This window comes from Phycodurus eques, chromosome 14 (genome assembly GCF_024500275.1).
Source record: "Phycodurus eques isolate BA_2022a chromosome 14, UOR_Pequ_1.1, whole genome shotgun sequence".
Classification (NCBI taxonomy): domain Eukaryota; kingdom Metazoa; phylum Chordata; class Actinopteri; order Syngnathiformes; family Syngnathidae; genus Phycodurus; species Phycodurus eques.
This window is the reverse complement of record NC_084538.1, coordinates 1,262,429-1,283,246: the sequence shown is the minus strand read 5'-3', so window position 1 is coordinate 1,283,246 and position 20,818 is coordinate 1,262,429. Positions and strand designations below refer to the sequence as shown.

General features: G+C 45.3%; 1 protein-coding gene across 3 annotated transcripts; it reads left to right on the top strand.

The window, feature by feature from the left end:
• Positions 1-18,904, top strand: nsd2 (nuclear receptor binding SET domain protein 2). 3 transcript variants are annotated; one of them, XM_061696057.1, is made up of 22 exons: positions 1-110; positions 1,889-2,485; positions 5,316-5,478; positions 5,609-5,772; positions 6,562-6,870; positions 7,853-8,009; positions 8,143-8,216; positions 8,296-8,413; positions 8,498-8,613; positions 9,696-9,785; positions 9,872-9,998; positions 10,072-10,272; positions 11,784-11,963; positions 12,289-12,445; positions 12,535-12,737; positions 12,816-12,919; positions 13,994-14,263; positions 14,782-14,898; positions 15,165-15,306; positions 16,143-16,249; positions 17,048-17,243; positions 18,602-18,904. In XM_061696057.1, the coding sequence occupies exons 2-22, from the start codon at positions 1,913-1,915 to the stop codon at positions 18,859-18,861; spliced, it is 3,828 nt and encodes a 1,275-aa protein (XP_061552041.1). In that variant the 5' UTR covers positions 1-110; positions 1,889-1,912; the 3' UTR covers positions 18,862-18,904. The 3 variants fall into 3 exon arrangements, with proteins under 3 accessions (XP_061552041.1, XP_061552043.1, XP_061552042.1); XM_061696059.1 differs by lacking the exon at positions 1-110 and adding an exon at positions 704-739; XM_061696058.1 differs by lacking the exon at positions 1-110 and adding an exon at positions 1,076-1,113.
• The last annotated feature ends 1,914 nt before the right edge of the window (positions 18,905-20,818 follow it).

Below are 20,818 nucleotides of genomic sequence, written 5' to 3'. Positions count from 1 at the left end.
TGAGTTGCCCGCAAAAGCTTTTTCACTCCACTTGAATGAAAATCTCCATTGACGCCATGGAGAAACTCCCCGTGTCCGTGTAAGCGGCCGCCGGGAAGTCCAACCAGCAGGTAAAACGCCGCCGTTCGCCAACGGGAGCCAACTCGGGGACTTTTTTGTACACTTGTCCGGGGGCCCGGCATCCATTTTACCGGAGAGGCGGCTAGTTAGCCGATGCTAACGCTGGCTGCTAGTTTTCAATGGGCTTCAATGGCTTCGCTTCTTAGCATTTTTTATTTTCCAAACGAGCTGTCATGGCGCCTCCTGTGAACGAGTCGCGGCCGAACACTCGATTCAGACAGCCGCAGTCGTTTACCCAATTCAACTACAAGTCGCTCATATGTTTTGTTTTTGTTTTTCCTCGCGTTGGCTTAGGAGTGCAGTTCTTGGCGTTTTTGGCCTTTGTGTGGCGGCTTTGTCTAGTTGTTAGTTAATGGCTGACGCTCGTGAGTAGATCGAGATGGAATAATATAATGCATACTGTCAATTATATCTACTCAATATATCATTGTTTTAAAATAGTGCATGAGGCCGACTGAAGTTTGTCATTTCAAAGTACGTCGGAACAGTGGTACGAAGTTGGAACCATCGCAAGCGAGGCGCTCGCCAGACAAGATAAGTCGATCCCCGATGAGACTCCCCCATTGCCAATAAATGTCACGGATTGTGTGGGAGTTGCGGCGTGACTTCGCTTGTACAGGTACTTTATTCATGGCCGTGTCAGCTGCTCTCGTTTCCGCGGCTTTTTCCAGACCGCGATGCGCTCATTGGGCATCGCTCCACGCGGTTCCGGCCCTCCTCCGTGCCCCCCACCCAACCACCACTGCAGCTCGCAGCTAGCTGCTAGCTCGCCCTTTCTCCACCAGCCGGAGAAAGAGGCTACCTGCTCGGCGGTAGTGTCGCCCTTTCTGCTGCATTGTCGCTCTCAACGCAAGTTCCAATCCGTTTGCTTCGGAACCTTCACGCAAGCGACCAAACAACGCAGCTGGAACGTGTGTGACAGGTGCAGCTTTTTCTGGAGCCCCAAGCTTCCTTTACGCATATGCTCCTGCGAGCTGGCTGGGAAAAAATGATGTAAACATTTATTTTTTATTTTGTTGTTGTATTGCTGTTTTGAGAGCTGTCATCAGGCACCAAATACTGTTCATATTTACAGGCGTGACTAATAAGCAGCTTGAAGCAAGAACATTTAACTTTTTGGGGAACTTTTTAACAATTTTCAACTATTACAACTACTACTTTATACTTTGTTTCATCAACCTGCGAGGGACTACAGATAACCCTCACTACAGCTATCTTCGGGCAAGCGGCGGGGTACACCCTGAACTGGTCCTCAGCCAATCGCAGGGCACATCGAAACAAACAACCATTGGCACTCACGTTCACACCTGCGGGCAATTTAGAGTTCTCAATTAAACTACCGTGCATCTTTTTGGAATGTGGGAAGAAAAGGGAGTACCTGGAGAAAACTCATCCAGGCACGGGGGGGGGACATGCAAACTCCACACAGGTGAGGCCGGGATTTGAACCCCGGTCCCCAGAACTGTGAGGCAGCTGTGCTAACCAGTTATGTGCTAACCAGTTGTCCACTGTGCCGCTAGTCCCCACACATGAAGATAAAAATCCAAAAATCTGGTATTTGACAGTTTTGGTAGTACTTTGTGCAGTGTGCGCCGAAAATCTCATCAGAGAACACCACACGTGTGAGCTAACAAAAACCAAGAAGAAGAAACCCTAGCGAATATGTTGCAACGATGCTTCCCGATCCGTCAAAATGAGTTGGTACTTGAAAGTTAAGACTTTGAGCTTGCACATGTATGACTTGATGCCATCTCTGCCGTTTTGTCAGAGAGGGTGAAAGGACTTGGATGGAATGGACAGCAAAGGGAGCTCCCTGCCCTCGATGCCCGAGCCGGCCAATCCCGTCAGTGTGAAGCGACCGCCGGATTCCCGCGGCGACCCTTCCCTGCTCATGGACCAGGCCGCCGCCCAACTGGCCACCACCTTGCAAGACAGCGTGCTCCAGAAGATGTCCGGCCACGCTCACGGCAACCACGGCCACGAGAGGCTCAAGGACCTTACGTCTCTGGTGCTCAACAGCGACCAGGACGCCGTGCCCAAGCTGTGCGCCGCCGAGATGCCCGTCCTCAAGTGCGCCGAAGCCCCGAATTCCAACGGCGGCCGTCAGCACTCGCGCGGCGAGCCGGTGCTGCAAGCGACCGTCCCCCAGGTGGTCCAGGCGCCCCTCTTTGAGCCGTGCTCAGCCGCCGGGACCGGCTTGTCCGCCGTTGTTGAAGGTGTGGCGTCTGCGCCCGAAGAAAGGCAGGAGGTGAAGAAGCGGCGGGGTAGACCTCACAAACCTAAACCTCAACCCGACCTCTGCCCTTCCTCCGTACGCGAAGATGCTCTCGACGGCTCGGATCCTGCTTTGGAGGCGGCGGATGAGGTTAGTTTTTGCTTATCGTCGCCTCGTTCGACCTTCGATTTGTTCGAAGCTTAAAGAAATTTGGTGATCCCCCGCTCTTCAAAGTCATGTTAAATGGGAGTCAGCACAAACGTGCCGCCATTTAAAGTGCCTCTGATGAACCCCCAATAAACCTCAGCTGCTCTAATAGGTTTTTCCTGACATTTTTGTAGTCGCAAGCCGTGGTCCGCAGAGAGCTTCCACAGCATCAGAAGGATCTCATAGTCCAAAGGTATCAGTCAGGAGAAGGGTACAAAAGAATTTCCAAGGCATTGAATATGCCGTGGAACACAGTGAAGACAGTCATCGTCAAGTGGAGAAAATACGGCACGACGGTGACACTGCCACGAACTGGACGTCCCTCGAAAATTGAGGAAAAGACGAGAAGAAAACTGCTCAGGGAGGCTGCCATTAGGCCAACAGCAACATTGAAGGAGCTGCAGGAAATCCTGGCAAGTACTGGTTGTTTAATACGTGACGGCAATCTCCCGTCTTCGTCATATGTGCGGGTTCTGGGGTAGGGTGGCAAGCAAAAGCCTTATCGTACAGAGAAGAAAAACACTTGAAATCTCCCAAACGCATGTGGCACAAATGTGTTATGGTCTGATGAAACCGAGGTTGAACGTTTTGGCCATAATTCCAAAAGGTATGTTTGCTGCAAACAACTCTGCTCTTCACCGAAGAACACCGTACCTACAGTGCAGCCTGCTGGTGGCAACATCCTTGCTGGTTTGCTTCAGCTGGAACTGGGGCCTTGGTCAAGATGGAGGGAAGTAGGAACCCTTCCAAATGCCAGTCAAATAGTGTTCACGCAAAAGCGTCAGGCTTCTGCTACAAAGCCCAAAAATGTCAGGAAAATCCGACTAGAACAAGTGAAATGTCTTTTGCATTGATCAGAGGCACTTTAATGGTTCCGTATTTTGGCGATTTGACCCCCATAGAGTCACTCTCTAACATGGACTTAGTATAAAAGTGTCAATTTTGTCATAGGCGTGTCCAGAAAAGGTCCCTCTGAGAGCTACTTCTGTTATACCCAGTTTTCGATCCGCTTTGGCCATATTGGGCAAAGACCGCCCCCTTCCTCTGATTGGTTGCCTCCGTCTTGTGAGAGCATACGTGTTTGTAATGTCGACAGCGCTGGCTCGGGAGCGGAGAGGTAACGCGGAGATCCTCCCTAGTGACATCATCGACAAGCTCAAAATTCTAATGAGCTGATTTCAGGCCTCGGCACAAAAAAGTCTGCAACTCAGAAATGCGGGAACCATTTGACATACATGCAAATCAGTCGCCTTTCGGTGAAATTTGAACCGTTTTGAACTCAAAATAAGATGAGCTTTTCGGGGGGGGGTCGCTGTCGTCATCGTCATAGACTCTTTCGTAGTCCTTGAACACTGGCAAAAAGATCCATTCCACCATCCACACACAGATGTAATTGTGAATATTACTCCGTGGCGGACTAATTTGCTTGCTCATCGGCCTGAGGTTCCGTCTGTGCGCTCGGGACTGGCTTTGGATAAATCACAGGAGTTGAAGAGACCAGAAAAAAACACTTGCGCCGCTTCTGCTGTTAAGAAGTAACGGTACTTTTACTCCATCACAATGATCTAAATGTCGGTCGCTACTGTTATTTATCAATTATTGCTTATTTATCAACTATTTTGTGAGCGAGATTACGACTTAGACTTCCGCATTGATGCTGTTTGCTCCAATCCAGTTTAAGCGCTAGTGACGTTTAAGTTGAGTTCACCAATTAAACGAAACAAGAAAGTCACACAACGTCTTCTCTTGGGCTTCCCGGGCAACAAACCTCAAGCAAGCCTTGAATGAACGCACCGAGCACCGGTGACCACCATCACACGTTTTTTCCCCCCTTTTGTTCTTATAATACACACGCCGTGAGCCATTGTTGTTGTCGTCGACATGGTAACGAGTGTATCTGATAGCGTTTGAATGTTGACAAGATAAAGCCCAGTGATCGTAAAAGACGGGATGTGGTGGTATCGGAATAAGATTTTATTGCAGTAGTCTGACATAGAGCAAATTTGTCTTGTAGTCTGATCCGGGCGTTACATGTTGTCTGTCCCACACCGCCGATGTGTTTTCTTTTTTAAAATAACTTTGGGGGTCAGATATTTACAGTACTACGTCAAAAGACACGCGACAAGGCTAAAAATAAACTAGCTTTTGGATTCAAACATACTGTACACGATGGCGACGCAGAGTAAATGTCTTTTGTGGAGCCAATCAATGGCGTCATTCATCGGCTCGGGGAATTATGACATTAACGCCGATCAGCATAAAATGCTAATTATCAGCTGAAGCCGATCAGATCGGTGTAAAGTCTACTTTAAATGGTGGCAGGTGTGTATCGACTCCTACTTAACATGAGTTTCAATGTGAACACAGCCACATCCCCTGTTATAAAAGGGTGTGCGCACTTGTGCAACCACATTATCTCAGTTATTTTTACTTACCCTCTGGAAATGTTTTTTTTTTTTCATTCAGTCGTACCCGTTAAATGGTGGAAAAAGTTTTTACATTATTGAGCTTGATCTATTTTTTTAATATCACAAAAACCTGGCATTTTAATAGGGGTGGATACACTTTTTATGTCCACTGTAGAATACCAAAAATATTGGCTTAAAATGTCACGATATAACAAAGTACTGCTGGTAATTGGGGGGGTGTCTTTGAATCCTTAAAAAGGCTTTAATGATCCTTAAAATGACACTTAATCCTTAAATCTGCTATTTAAACTGTCCAATTTAGTTCAGCCTAAAAGATTATTTTTATTTCGTTGTTGTTGTTGTAGCCTGCAGTCGTCTCTGAGGCATCAGCAGACACGATAGAAGTGGCGCCTTTGCCCGGCAGCTTCTCTGTTGGCGACGTGGTCTGGACCAAGGTGGCGGGGTACCCCTGGTGGCCCTGCATCGTGACCACCGACCCTGAACTCAACCATCACATCAAACCCAACGGTGAGGCCCCTCTCAACTGTCCAACAATACATTGAGTTAGAAAAATCCTATATTATGTTTTTTTTTTTTTGTTTTTTTTTTTGTTTTTTTTTTTTGGTTTTTTTTGTTTTGTTTTTGTTTTTTAAAAAAGCTAAAAGCAGGCTGGGCCTCCTTTACCATGTCCAGTATTTTGGAGACGCTCCCGAGAGGGGCTACGTTTTTGAGAAGAACATGGTGTCGTTCGCCTGCGAGAGCCAGTACCAGGAGCTCAGCCTGCGCAACAAGCAGCCGGCCTCGCGAGTCCTCCACAAAAAGGTACTTAAACCTAGCATGGGACATATGGAGGGAAAAAAATGAACATGACTTATTTTTTCATATCGTCCAATCTCCATTCTTATCACTATTTTTCTTATATTGTTTTTAAATCAATTATCAATTAATATAAATTTAAATGCTATTAATCGGTTTTAGCCCCCCAAAAATCACTCAAACTTTTTGGTTAAGTTTTTATTAAAGAAACATAGCAATATTGTGTAAAATATAAAAACATAATCAAACCATAAAAGAATGTCAAGAAAATAAGTGATATTATGTCTGGCGCACTTTGCAGTGTGTTGACGTGTGCCTTTAAAGGGCGTGGCCTAGGGAGTGACATCAGCAGCTGCAGTGTCAGTCGGGTTGGCCGTTTACCACACGGTTAGTTAAGTGTTAGCCTCTTCTCCTTGTTACGCAATTTCAGCCTCTCAACAGTAAATATTTTCCGATTTCTGTAGTCCTCCATGAAAGCAGACTGATATTCTTTGTGATGAATCGAAATAAGACATTTGCAAACATCTGATTATACTTTGGAAAACAATGATCAACAATTTTTATGATTTTCTGACGGCTGTTACGGACCAGACCAGTAACTGGATCATCATCAGTTTGTGTTTATGCGTTTTCTGCTCCGTCAGTTTGATATAATGTCCTGTTTTTTAATAAAGGGATGTAAATAAAAAAAATTAATTCAATTCATCAATTGATTAAAAAAATGATTGACACATTAATTGGTTATTAAAAGAATCATCAGTTGCCGCCCAAGTGAAGAGTTGTCTTTCCCTCCAGACACTTCAATCTGTGCCCTGTAAACTGCGGCCCCAGTGGAAGATGGGCGTCATCCAGGCCACGGAGGCGCTGGCCATGTCGCTGGATGACCGCTTGGCCAACTTCATCTTCGTGTACGACGACAGGGGGCCCCACCTCAACCCCTGCATCCTGGACAAGCTGAAGCCGGAGCCCGGCATGGAAGCCGAGGCCCGACTGTTGATGGGCGAGGCGGCGGCGGCGAAACACAGAGAACGGCTGAATGGAGGCCATCTGAAGAAGAACCTGCAGAGAAAGAAAAAGGGGTCTGACGATGGGGGTCTACTGCAGGTTTGTCTAAAAGTCTACATTGGTACTTCTCACATTTTATCACCTCAAAAAATACTTGGCTTTACAAGTACTGCCAAAATGACCAACAAAACACAGTAGCAGCAAGCATTCATCAAAAAAGGTACCGTATTTTCACGACCATAAGGCGCACTTAAAAGTCTTAAATTTTCTCCAAAATAGACGGGGCGCCTTATAATGCGACGCGCCTTATGTGTGACTGACGGAGCATTTCCTGCCGACACGCTGCTTATATAGAGGAAAGGCGGACGTGACTGAGTACAGCATGGGGACGTGAGGGGCGAGCGTGAAGGGGGACGCTAACGGCACGCCCCCAGTAGGTATATAGCGCAGGGGGGTGCGCGGTTTGGCTAAGGACCCCCGAAAATGGCACCTACGAAGAGACGCGCTTACGAAGTACAGTTTAAACTGAGAGAATTCAAGATCACGAATCCGTGGTTCGAAAGTGGAGGATGCAGGAAAACGAGCTTCGCCAAGTCAAGACGACGAAGCTGACTTGCCGCGGAAACAAGGCGAGGTGGCCCGAGTTGGAAGACCAACTCGAGCAACGGATTATTGAGCAGTTGGAAGAACTTGAAGGGCGAATACGAGAATGTCTTCCATTCCACAGGAGTTCATGCGGCTTGAGAAACTGGTGGCGCCCATATCCAAAATCAAACTCCATGCAATACACTTTCTTCTCATGTTCATTTCTTGTAAGAATTATAGTTCAAAAATAAATTTCAAGTACTTAAAAATAGCGAGTTACTTTTCAATAACCTTGTACAACTGAACTATACTTGAAAATGTAGTGTAAAATGGAAAATAAATAAAAAATACAGCGTAGTCATTTTGTTTTACCGCTTTAACATTGTGCAAATTTAGAACATAATGCTGCTAAAATATAGGAAGGGAAAACAATCTCAATCGTGGTGCTTTTAAAATGTATTGCACATTAAAGTTAAATAGAAATCTCACTTTACAGGATCACCTCACTGTGGAAGCGGTGGTACCGCTCAAGAAGAAGCAAAGGCCCAACCAACCTGGCTCCCCTTTAAAGACGGACGGTGGGAGGAACGCATCAACGGGGCCGGCTAAGAAGAAGAAGAAGAAGAGGAGGTTAGGAGAAGGTTCGGCTCCAGGTCAGTGGAAAAATTGAAACTGGACACTTTTTATGTGGTCAGGTTTATGCTGTCTGCCTTCAAGTCTCCCAAACATCATCAGTAATTCATGCTGCTTAAAAAGTACATTCTTTTTGCTACTCTGTGCTTTTAGGTAAGAGAGGGCTGAAGCAAATCTCCAAAAAGACAACCGTGGTGGACCAGCAGCCCAAAAAGAGGCGAAAAAACGTGAGTTTTGCTGAGAAGAGCCTGTATGTGTCATATAATGAGACAGGCAACACATACTTACAGCGTTATTCATAATCAGTCCCAGGACTGGACTCTTGTGGGAGCCGACAAGGAGCCTAAGAAGAGGAGGCGGAAGCCTGGCAAAGATGTGAAAGAAACCAAGAAACAACTAAAAAAGACTCAAGTGCCTCTTACAGGTACAACTATCATCAATCCACAGCACTGATATCTCCCCGCCACCCCCCGAATGACCAGTCTGTAAAATGGTCCCCTTACATCAGATGACCAAGAAGCAGAGAAACCAAAGCGCAAAAGGAAGCGGAAGCAGGATGGAGAGGTCCTCGGTGAGCCCTCCAAGGCCAAAAAGAGGCGCTCGTCACTTTGTGCCGAATCTGAGGTGGGACAGCGGATATTTTCTTTTTGGGTCCAACAATTAGCATACCACACTGTTAAACTTTAGCGTAACCCAAAGTTGGGTTATTTTGCTATCCTAACGACAAACATTTTATTACTAAATTGTATTGGACAGCACTGCCTGGTGGCAAGAATTAAGGGGCTTCAACGGTAATGGACTGTTCCTTCCCAGTTATTCATGATAACCGCCGCCTTGCACAATGGAAATAAACTGCACAGTCAACAGATTCCTGGGCCTGCAAGGTCACCAGCAAGCATTGTACTAGTCATACAATTAAAGTGATCGCTCTTCTGGACAGTTATTTGTGAACATTTTCATAGTTCAATAGAAATGGACATAATTTAAAAAATAAAATAAAATCCACGGCACACTCGGTCACTTGCAAGCAATATGGGTCATAATTAATGTGATCCCTCCTATCGTCAGTGGTATACCACCTTACACAATAGCAATCACCAGAACTTGAAACTAAATCCCCAAAGTCATTAAGGTTGCCGTAATACAGCCTTGGATCATGAACTCTGGCAATTGGGGGCAGGGTTTAAAATGTCCTGAGTGTGAGGACGCTCTTAAAGGGGATATATTTGACCAAACCAAGTTTTTCTAGTATTTGGGATGAAATATTGTCTCTGTGGTGCCTCAGTAAACATTTCAAATATGAATTCAAACGGTCCCCGCAATCCTGAGTTCCAGGTGTTTTTCTGCATAGAGAGGCCTGAAATCAGCTCGTTGGACTTTCTCGAGCTTATATTCACTAGCGAACATCTCCGCCTACCTCTCTGCTCCCGAGCCAGCGCTGTCAACATTACAAACACGTGTGCTCTCACAAGACGGAAGCAACCAATCAGAGGAAAGGGAGTGGTCTTAGCTTAATATGGACACAGTGGATACAAAAGTGGCTCAAACAGAAGTCGTTTCTGGACCACCTGTATGATGAAAGCAAGCTGTTTTTGGAAATGTAACTGACACTTTTATACTAAGTTCATGTTAGAGAGTCACTCTACGGAGGTCGAAATAGACGCAATATGGGACCTTTAAGCGGACTGACTACATTTTGTGTGCAGGGTTCTGGAAGTGAAGGATGTCCCGATTCTCCGAGCGACAGCCTGGATGGGATGAAGAAGGGCGAACGCAAGAAAGAGTTTGTCTGCCAGGTTGCTCTTCACACGCCATTCACTCAGTTGAATTATTTTACGGCCACAGACGCGGAAGACATGTTTGCGTTTGTGTTGTGGTGCAGGTGTGCGAGCAGGCCGGTGAGGATCTGGTTCCCTGCGAAGGTCAGTGCTGCGGAATGTTCCATCGCCACTGTCTGGGCGAAAGCTTCAAGCGCGACGACAAGCTGCTGTGTCAGCCGTGCAGCACGGGTGAGCACTCCATCAATTTGGCGGTGTTTTCATGGACCGTTTGATCTTTGAGGTTCCTCGTTTCTTCTACCAGGAGTTCACCCGTGCTTCACGTGTAAGCGGTCCGACGGCGAGGTGCGCCGCTGCCACGTTGCCCACTGCGGCAAGTTCTACCACGAAGTGTGCGCCCGCCTCAGCCCGCTCACTGTGTTTGACAACAAAGGTTTCCGCTGCCCGCTGCACACCTGCATCAGCTGCCACTACGGATGCCGCACCCAGCACAAGTCCAGCAAGGGTGAGGAGCTCTGCGGCCACCGCGCTCACGTCGCCTCACTCGCCGTGCTTTTTACCGGAGCTGGGGGACTTGAGTCACATGACTTGACTTCCTTGAAATTTAGTGGGGACTCGACTTAGAGCTGTGCGATATAACTAGGCTTTACACGATCAGGATTTTTGGGACTGATCAGCGAGTTTAAAAAAACCCATAACCGATCACCGATCCGATTACATGATGGAGGAATGTGTCTATTTAAATGACCTGTTCATTTACTGCATATGCTTGTGTACTTAATTGCTCAAAAAATTATATTTAAAATAAATAATGTATCTTTGTTCCTCTATTTATGCCAGTGAGGCCTAGTGACAGACAGAAGAAATGAATGGTCTTCTATTAGATGGAAGTCAATACAGTCATTCATGTATCCACTTTTTGTGACATATTTGTTTGTTGGCTTAAACGAACGTCCTCTCCTCTCCTGACCACCGGTGATCAACACACATTTTCCCCCATTTTGTTCTTACAAACACATGGCGCGATCTATTATTGTTGTCGTCGCCATGGTAACGAGTGTATCCGTTTGCGATGAAGCCCAAAAAACAGGATGTGGTGGTATCGGAATACAAGATTTTATTGCAGTAGTCTGACATAGAGCAAATTTGTCTTCTAGTCTGAGCTGGCGGGCACTACGTGTTGTCTGTCTATCTTTAAAAAAAAAAAAAAAAAATTATATTGGCTGTCAGATATTTACAGGACTACGCCAAAAGACACGCGACAAGGCTCAAAATAAAGTAGCTTCTGGATTCAAACATACTGCACGATGGCGACGCGGAGTAAATGTCGCCGATCAGCATACAATGCTAATTATCGGCGGATACCGATAAGGCCGATTAAAATTAGTGTAAAGTCTAGATATAACGATATCATCTATCGTACCTTATCTTCTATCTTTTGATAATTAGATTTACCTTGCTTCTCCTGAGGGAATCGTATAACCTATTTTCCTCCGCTTTGTAATTGTTTGACTGGATAATTGGCAGCTATACTTGAATGCTACTTCAAGCACTTTGTTGTTTTAATTCTTTGCACTTCCACCATATGTTTTGAATGGTATTTACTTGGCCACAGGATATTAGATTTATTTTATTTGTATTATTTTTTTCCTCATTTAATTGTAAGGTGTATATACAGTGTATTTTATGAATAAATGGTGAAAAGAAAATTGCCATGAATGTAATTTTAGAACAATTATTATTTTTTCTATTAAAAAAAGAGGCTTCAAGCTGTGTATTGCCACGCAGTTAGTTTACTTAACACAATAAAAAACTATTTATTTTGTGTGGAGGGTGCTGGAACGTATCAGTGACATTTCCATTTATTTCAACAAGGGAAAATGATTTGAGTTTTGCACCTTTTGAGTTGCGAGCGTGGTTAGGGAACGAATGCAACTTGTATCTCAAAGCACCAGTGGATGTGACCTACTCCTACCTCTGCTCATTAGCCAGTTATTTTTGCTTACGTGTTTCCAGGGCGGCTAATGCGGTGCCTGCGCTGCCCCGTGGCCTACCATGTCGGCGACCAGTGTGTGGCGGCGGGCAGCGAGACGATCGCCAACACGGCCATCGTCTGCACCAACCACTTCAACGCCAAGAAAGGATACAGCCACCACAGTCACGTCAACGTCAGCTGGTGCTTCGTGTGCTCCAAAGGTGCCGTACAAAAACATGAAAGTCCAGATGATGTTAGAAATAAAGAAAAAAGGACCTTTAAGTCCACTTTTGAAGCCACGCACCCCTTTTAACACCCTGATAGAGATGGCGTAGCTCCTCTACCCTACCCACACCCTAAAAAAGTCCAAAAGATCCCCAAATGGATGGCGCAACTCCAAAAGATCCCCAAATGGATGGCGCAACTCCTCTTTTCTGAACCCCCCTTCAAAAAACAATAAATAGAAATCTCAAATTGCACTGCAGCTTCCACTTATAACTAAGTCATTTTTGTAGTCATTACCAAAAATGTATGTGCGCCTTGTAGGAGGTCAACTTTTGTGTTGCGAGTCTTGTCCGGCCGCCTTCCACCCGGACTGCCTGAACATCGCCATGCCCGACGGCAGCTGGTTTTGCAACGACTGTCGCGCCGGCAAGAAGCCCAAATACCGAGACATCATCTGGGTCAAACTGGGAACTTACCGGTGAGGTGGGGCCATGGATGCCGCAACGTTTTTCATCCAAACCTTTCCAATTGGGTGTTTTTTTGTTTTGTCACCCCCCCCCCCTTCAGGTGGTGGCCCGCGGAAATTCACCACCCCCGGAACATCCCCACCAACATCCAGCACCTTCGCCACGAGATCGGAGAGTTCCCAGTCTTCTTCTTCGGCTCCAAGGACTACTTCTGGACCCACCAGGGCCGAGTATTCCCTTACATGGAGGGCGACCGGGGAAGCAAGTACCAGAGGACCGGCATCGGGAAGGTCTTCAAGACGGGTAAAGATCCAGACAGCAAACAAATCTTAATCCGAATCGTACATATGAAGTGTTTCCTTACCTGCTTTGTTTCCTCAGCTCTGTCGGAGGCTGAAGCTCGATTCAAGGAGATGAAGATAAAGCGGGAAGCCAAGGAAGCGCAGGAGAAAAACCGAAAACCGCCCCCGTACAAGTTTATCAAGGTGTGATATCATACCTCCAGAACAAATTAATATTGCCACAACCGGCTGTTACGGTGTCATCTTTTCAGGTGAGATCGTGGCAAACTTCGGAGTGCTTCTGCCTTTACATTATGTGGGAAAGGTTCAGAAGCGAAAGACACTTTTTGGGTTGGACATCACTCATTTGCGAAAAGTCTCGTGTCCATTGCATTTATGAAACGATTACCTGGCCTGCTCTTCTTCTGATTGCCGAGCACCAAGACAGGACTCGTACTTTTAGTGGATAATGTGAACGATTTCGGACATTTGTACGTCTCGTGCCAAAACTACAGATTGTCTTCACTTTTAATTTGACATTGAGATATTGGAAGCATTTCATTGTTACCAATTGCACTTTTCAAATAAAATTGAATAATAGTTGAACTTTTTTTTTTTTTTTTTTTTAACTGGCTTCTGATTTCAAAACTAGTTATCCATTAATTTGTTGTCTATGTAAGAATATTAGCCGATCATACACTCGTACTTTTTAATTTCAGTTAACACACTGACAGACGATTGCGAACAAAGACCTGTCTTTCTTTCTGACGCACATGAGGATTTACCGATGTGTCAAAGCGCGGCAGTGTAGCAGCGCCGACTACTGTTGAGGAGGGCTTACTTACTTCATGTCAGAGTATCGGTGGCCGGTATCGGCAGCCTTCACGAGTACCCTATCTCTTGAAATAAGGGCGGTATCGGCCCAATGGCGATACTTGGTATCGGAACGGCCCTCCGAGGGAAGACATAACTACGATGTGGCCCGTGACGAAAATATTTCTGCGGCGGTCGATTCAATTTAATGCTGGGGGCAAAAACAGTTTCAAAGCTTGTTTGATAGCAGGAGAAATAAAACAAATCTTGTTCGAGAGGGGGGAAAAACAAAATGTCAGTCTTTTGCTTTTCGTACAAGGAGAAAAATGTTTAACAGTGGATTTTAGTGGGGACGAATTGCCCGTTTTATTCTAAAGCCATATCGCCAGCGATACCTTGTCGACTGCATTCCATGATGCCGCCATGTACAAACTCTTCTCCGCGGATGCCTCTCGTCACTTTCAGGTCAACAAACCGGTGGGCAAAGTCCAGGTGTACGCCGCCGACGTGTCCGAGATCCCCAAGTGCAACTGCAAGCCGTCGGTGGAGCGTCCGTGCGGCTTCGAGTCGGAGTGCTTGAACCGCATGCTGCAGTACGAGTGCCACCCGCAGGTGTGCCCCAGTGGCGTGCGCTGCTGCAACCAGGACTTCACCAAGCGTCTCTACCCGGACACCAAGATCATCAAGACGCCCGGCAAAGGCTGGGGCCTGATCGCTCTGCGCGACATCAAGAAGGTGAAGCAGGAGAGTCCAAAAAACAAAACAATCGCGCAATACTGACATGCCAACGTTGCCCCTTCACGCAGCCTCTCGCAATACGGCTGCAAATAACCATTATTTCAACTGAAATATTATTTTTTCCAAAAATTGTGATTGTTTGATTTGGTCTGTAACGTCAGAAAATGGGGGGGAGGAATGTTGATCATTGGTTTCCAAAGTCAACGCTGATGTTTGGAAATGTCTTTTTTTTTTGTTCTCTCCACCTCCCATTGAACATAAAGATAATCAGTCTGCTTTCATGGAGGACTACAGAAATCGGAGAATATTTACTGTTGAGAGGCCGACACCAGACAATTTGAAGTTAAACTGGCTCGAAATGATTGATTGTCAACATAGTCAATTAATTTGACGGTCGATGAATTGTCGCACCTCCATGTGCGCAAATTTCCCGTTCAGTCAGTTTACACTACTATCTCTTCAAGTACGAAATTCCAAATGGTAGCGCATATAACTCGCACCTGTTAATCCACCAGGGCGAGTTTGTAAACGAGTACATTGGCGAGCTGATAGACGAGGACGAATGCCGGGCCAGGATCAAGTACGCTCACGAGAACAACATCACCGACTTCTACATGCTCACCATTGACAAGGTATACGTGTGTACGTACGCTACGTATGCGTGTGTTACATCAACGCGATGCTCCCCAGTGGACACGGGTGCTGTGCGCTCAGCAGTTCCTCTTCCGCGGGGAGCGACACGAATGGCACGGTATTGCATTGGGAACGCTACATGCCAGTCCGCTGTAGCGTCACAGTTGCCAATACAACAAACGCACGAGCGTGCGCTTATTGTTTAAACATTGCAAAACAAATGCATAACAATAGAATACCTTTGCCGTTTCATTTGCCTGCCAAGGACCGAATCATCGACGCCGGTCCCAAGGGGAACTTCTCCCGCTTCATGAACCACAGCTGTCAACCCAACTGCGAGACGCAGAAGTGGACCGTCAACGGAGACACGCGCGTCGGGCTGTTCGCCGTCTGCGACGTCCCAGCAGGTATTTTCCGGCGCTCGAAAGCCGGCACGACGACAACAACAACACCACACATGAATCCAGATCCCGCCCAATCAGTTCAAATATGGTACAAAAGTCCACGTCGGTGCTCATACATGATATGGATTCATTAAACACTTTTCAGAGGGAAAATTACTACCGAATTGCTGCATTAAAAAGTATCATTTACGTTGTTTCTTGATTGATTGTTACATCATAATTAGTTTCTAGAGATGGGGAATTTGATGTTTTGGTTTCAAAATTATACATTAATATTAAAAAAAAAAAAAATCATGAAATATTTCACTGTGTGTCTGAATTGCCTGTAAGTGTGAATGTGAGTGCGATTGGTTGTCTGTTTGTATGTGCCCTGCGATGGGCTGGCAACCAGTTCAGGGTATGTCCCGCCTCCTGCCCGATGATAGCTGGGATTGGCTCCAGCGCGCCCGCCACCCGCGTGAGGAGAAGCGGCTCAGAAAATAGATGGATGGATGGATGTGTGTGTATTGTATTGTAAATCATTGTAAAATGAGTTTCCTAACTAAATGAAGTTTTTGACACTATTCTAATTTATTGAGATGTACACACTAAAGCCAGCGATACGTGGTGTTGCCAGCTTAGCATTACTTATATTTCGTGACTTTTCGGAGCTATTTTTTTCAAAACAGTGACGAGCAACAAATGTAGCCGCTTTTTCATGGCACGTTTGGCATTATTGGAGACTAGGAGAGACTCTTGACTCAGCAAATATTTCACCGCTGGCTCATTTAACCGTAAATGAAAATAAATGTAAATTTAAAAACGTTTCTGACACTTTGGTGTTCATTTTTGCTTGGTAGGCACCGAGCTGACGTTCAACTACAACTTGGACTGCCTGGGAAATGAAAAGACGGTGTGTCGCTGCGGCGCCCCAAACTGCAGCGGCTTCCTGGGAGATCGCCCCAAGGTTTAAAAAAAAACAACCGAAACATGCACGGATGTCACATAAGTCGTACCTTGACTTAAGAGCACCTCAACTTATGATTTGTTCGTGTTACGCGCCGTCACCCGGTCAATGAATTATTTTGTTGTGTGTTGTGAGAATTCGTATTCATTCATGTGTGTTGACTTGGCGAGATGGATGCAATGAACTTCACCACATCTCGCCACTGTCCGTTCACGTTGCATAACTCGCAGTAAAAGTTAGAGGTTGTGTTTGGCTAAATTTCTTTATTTTAACCGCGGGTCCTAATTGCTGAGAAGAAGCAAATGTCATTTAAAGTAAAGCATGAAATCATAGAAAAAGATGAGCGAGGTGTGTGTGTTTAGTGGACTTGGCGGAATAGTATAGAATAATAGAATAATGTAATATATACACTACTATTAGTGTGTGTATATATATATATATATATATATATATATATAAAAAAAAATATATATATATATATACTATTATACTATATATATACTAGTATATATATATATATACGATGTCATTTCTTTGGAAGCTTCTGATAGGTTTATTGACAACATATATATATATACTATATACTAGTAGTATATATATATATATATATATACACTATTAGTGTATGTATATATATATATATATATACATATGATACTGAAGCAGAACGAGTAAGTAAAGGCTATACCGCCAAACAAAGCGATTTGAGTTTCAAGCACGGCCGTGGAACGAATTAGTCGTAAGTCGGGGTACGACTATACGATCGCCGTCCCTGACGACGTTACCTGGCGTCAACAGAACTCCAGCGCTCTGGCGGCCGAGCCCAAGGGGAAGAGACTGAAGCGCAAGTACAGGAAACGGCGGGCGGAGGGCAAGAAGTCGGACGACGAGTGCTTCCGCTGCGGCGATGGCGGACAGCTGGTCATCTGTGGGAAGAAGACGTGCACCAAAGCGTTCCACCTGTCCTGCCTCAACCTCTCCAAGAGGCCCTTTGGTCAGCACACGCCCACGCATCAGATATTCACGCACCCTAACCCAGATGTTTACGTACACTATATCAAAACAAACTCCCTGTCTGACATGAAATCTGCCTAAACCGTTCCTGTTTTAAGTCAATTTGCTAAATGCTAGAATAAGGAAAGAAGCAATTTTTCATGACTTTCTTCAACGTGAGAGGTTTACTATACCTTTTAAACCCAGACGATGTCATTTCTTTGGAAGCTTCTGATAGCTTTATTGACAACATTTGATGTAATTAGAGACACATCTGTGGATGTATTTGAACTAGGCACACCTGAAACACATTGCTTCTTTGTGTAACGTCATGGGAAAGGCAAGAGAAATCAGCCAAGATAGCTTCATCCTCGGGTGCAATTTCCAGATGCCTGAAGGTGCTGCGTTCATCTGTTCAGACAATTACGTGCAAGTATAAACACCATGAGAATGTCCGGTCATCAAACTGCTCAGGAAGTGTCCCAGAGATGAATGTGCTTTGGTCCCAGATGTGCAAATCAGCCCAAGAACAAAAGCAAAGGGACCTCGTGAAGATGCTTGCTGAAGCTGGTGAAGTGTGTGTCATTAACAACAAGTACTGGACCGACCACTCTGCCAGGAAGAAGCCATTACTTCAAAAGAAACACACAAAAATGACAGATTGCCGTTTGGCCGCAAGGAGCGTTGTTACATTTTCTGATCCACTTGACAAACTAGATGGCGTCATGAGGAACGAACATGATGTGGAAATAGCGAAGCGACAATCTCAAGACATCAGCCAGGAAGTTAGAGCTCGGGCGCAAACGGGTCTTCCGAACGGACAATGACCCGAAGCTTACGAAGTCGATGTTTTGGAGCCGCCATCTCTGTGCTATTGAAAATTGATGGGCAGACCTGAAGAGGCATGTGCGAGCGAGGCGGCCTACAAACCGCCATCAGTTCCACCAGTTCGGAAAAATTCATTGTGGAAGCATATCAAAACATTTGACCCGAGTCGTACAATTTAAAGGCAATGGTACCAAATACTCATGAAATGTATGTAAACTCCTAACTTTGAATAACGTCATGTAAAATGGACTCATTATACTGGTATTTATTTAGCAAATACAAATAACTTTGGTCATCCTAATAGACCTCAAACAGGAACATTTAGTTTGATTTCATGTCAGACAGTGAGGGGGGAAAAAGCATGGCTTTCTTTTGATATACTGTTTGTAAACCACCTGGTTTCAACTGTATACATATTTCCTTGGGACAAATTGGTCCATCTTGATACGATCAACACGTCCTCCCGATTTTGAGTCGATCCGTAAAACCGGTGCTGGGCGCAACTTTTTTAACGTTACCCTTTGCCGGCAGGTCGCTGGGACTGCCCGTGGCACCACTGCGACGTCTGCGGCAAGAACTCGGACGCCTTCTGCCAGCTGTGCCCCAACTCCTTCTGCAAGGCCCACCAGGAGGGGGCGCTGCGCGCCTGGGCGCCCACGGGGCAGCTGTGCTGCCAGGAGCACGACGAGCACCACCAGGATGTCGCCCTCGCCGCGATGCCCGCCGCCCGTCCCGAGGGGCCCGGGGAGGCCCGAGTCAAAAACCCCAAGAGGAAAGCGACGGAAGCCTAAAAGAACAAAAGTAAAGCGTTAAATCTCGGTCGTCAGGGAACGAGCTTGCCAGTTACACTTTTTCAGGTGTTTTTTTTTTTGTCTTCCTGCACGGAGCTATCCACTTCCTGTTCTTGAACGTTTCCACCAAACTGCCTTTTTTTTTGGGGGGGGGGGGGGGGGGGGGGCGTTACATCATAGAGTTAAGTTAAAGGTCATACTCTGGTCCCCTTCTCCTTCTCGTAGTTTCCATCAAGACCAAAAAGTAGCAGTCATGACGTAGTGGGACGCATCCGACATGTTGCCAAATGTATTTTCTATTCTAATATATAGAGTATAAATAGTAACAATTTATATGTATATGCCAGGAAACCTTGTACTATGCTTTGTCCAGTAGCGTCTTTTTTTATTTTATTTTAGTGATCATATCCTGTAGGACGTAATAATAGATCATGTTGGGGAAGGGGCTCCGCTGCCCTCTGACAAACACTACTGAGATGTTTAAAGGCTCAAAGCACATTTTTTTTTTTTTTGTGTGTGAAATATTTGGAGCGTAATGTCTTTTTTTTATTGTTGTTGAAAAAGGAAACGGTGCTTGAATCATGAAAAGGCAGCTTTTGTCTTATTGAAGAAGAAGAGCTTGAATGCACGTTGCGTCCGTGAACGACACCTTTGGTGTGTGGCGAAGACTCCTCAGTGCTTAAATGCAGTTGAGTCGTTAAAAAAGGCGCTTTCGTCTGTTAGGAAGAAGGAATCCGTGCTTGAATGCACTTTGAGTCATGAAAAGGCGCCTTGAGTGTGTTAAGTCAGAATGAATCAGCTTCAGTCTGATAGTAAAAAGAAATCGGTGCTCGAATATACCCCCCCGAGTCCTTAAATCGGCTTTAAGGGAGGTTTTTTTATTTAATTTTTCTTCACCACGTCCCTGGCAGTTAGTGTTTACTTCGCGTTTTGCATTATGTCGTCACAAAGGCCGCCGCCGAACTGCGGTTTTTATTTTAAATGTCTTCGTTTTTGTCCAGTCTGGATTGGGACATCGGAACTGTATTCCTAATTTCCCAGGGTGTCTGAAGGCATCCTGGTCATGTGCGGGAAGTTTTTTGTTTTCCTACCTAACGATCGTTGTTGCGCTAACCTTGTCGCTTTGTGTTGAATGTATGTAGTGGATTGTTGTGAGCACTGTTTAACTGGCTTGTAACTACTGTCCCCTCTAAACCACAGACTAATATGTACATACTGTATAAGTGCCCATAGTGTTGCCTTCTATTGTAAATATACGTTTTTTTTCCCCCTCCTACCACACCGTGTTAGGGTTTTGTTTTTTTCAGTCTTGTGTTTGCGCCTTTTTTTTTTTTTTTTTTTTTTTATAATATAAAAGAAAAAAAATGGTGAAAATAAAGATGGTTTACAAGAATAATAAAGTTGAGGAAAAAAACATTTTTCCAATAGTTTCAGAATTATATACAAATGTAAAGTTTTTGTACATGATTAGCTCAAATGGTATTAAGTTGTATGAGAAAATTTACTGTCAATATTTTAAAAATGTCATTGAACTCATTCACTGCCACGTAGCCGTCAATGGCTTTATTAAAGTCAAATATCCATTTTAACTGAGCGCTGGCACTGAATGAGTTTAAATGAAATTCATTTGCAATATTACAGTAAATCAAAGGGGGGAAAAAAAATCTAAACCATTACAATTTCAAACATCCATCCATTTTCTGAGTCGCCTATCCCAGCTGTCATCGGGCAGGAGGCGGGGTACACCCTGAACTGGTTGCCAGCCAATCGCAGGGCACATACAAACAAACAACCGTTCACACCTACGGGCAATTTAGAGTCTCCAATTCATGCATGCTTTTGGGATGTGGGAGGAAAGCCACGCAGGCACGGGGAGAACATGCAAACGCCACACAGGCGGGGCCGGGGATTGAACCCCGGACCTCAGAACTGTGAGGCAGATGCTCTAACCAGTCGT

Bases quoted from the DNA above. Each gene is read 5' to 3' on its own strand.
- nsd2 (XM_061696057.1), top strand. From the start codon at position 1,913: ATGGACAGCAAAGGGAGCTCCCTGCCCTCGATGCCCGAGCCGGCCAAT. The intron at 5,479-5,608 runs GTGAGGCCCCTC...TTTTTAAAAAAG, and splicing joins CCATCACATCAAACCCAACG to CTAAAAGCAGGCTGGGCCTC. The intron at 8,414-8,497 runs GTACAACTATCA...CCCTTACATCAG, and splicing joins GACTCAAGTGCCTCTTACAG to ATGACCAAGAAGCAGAGAAA.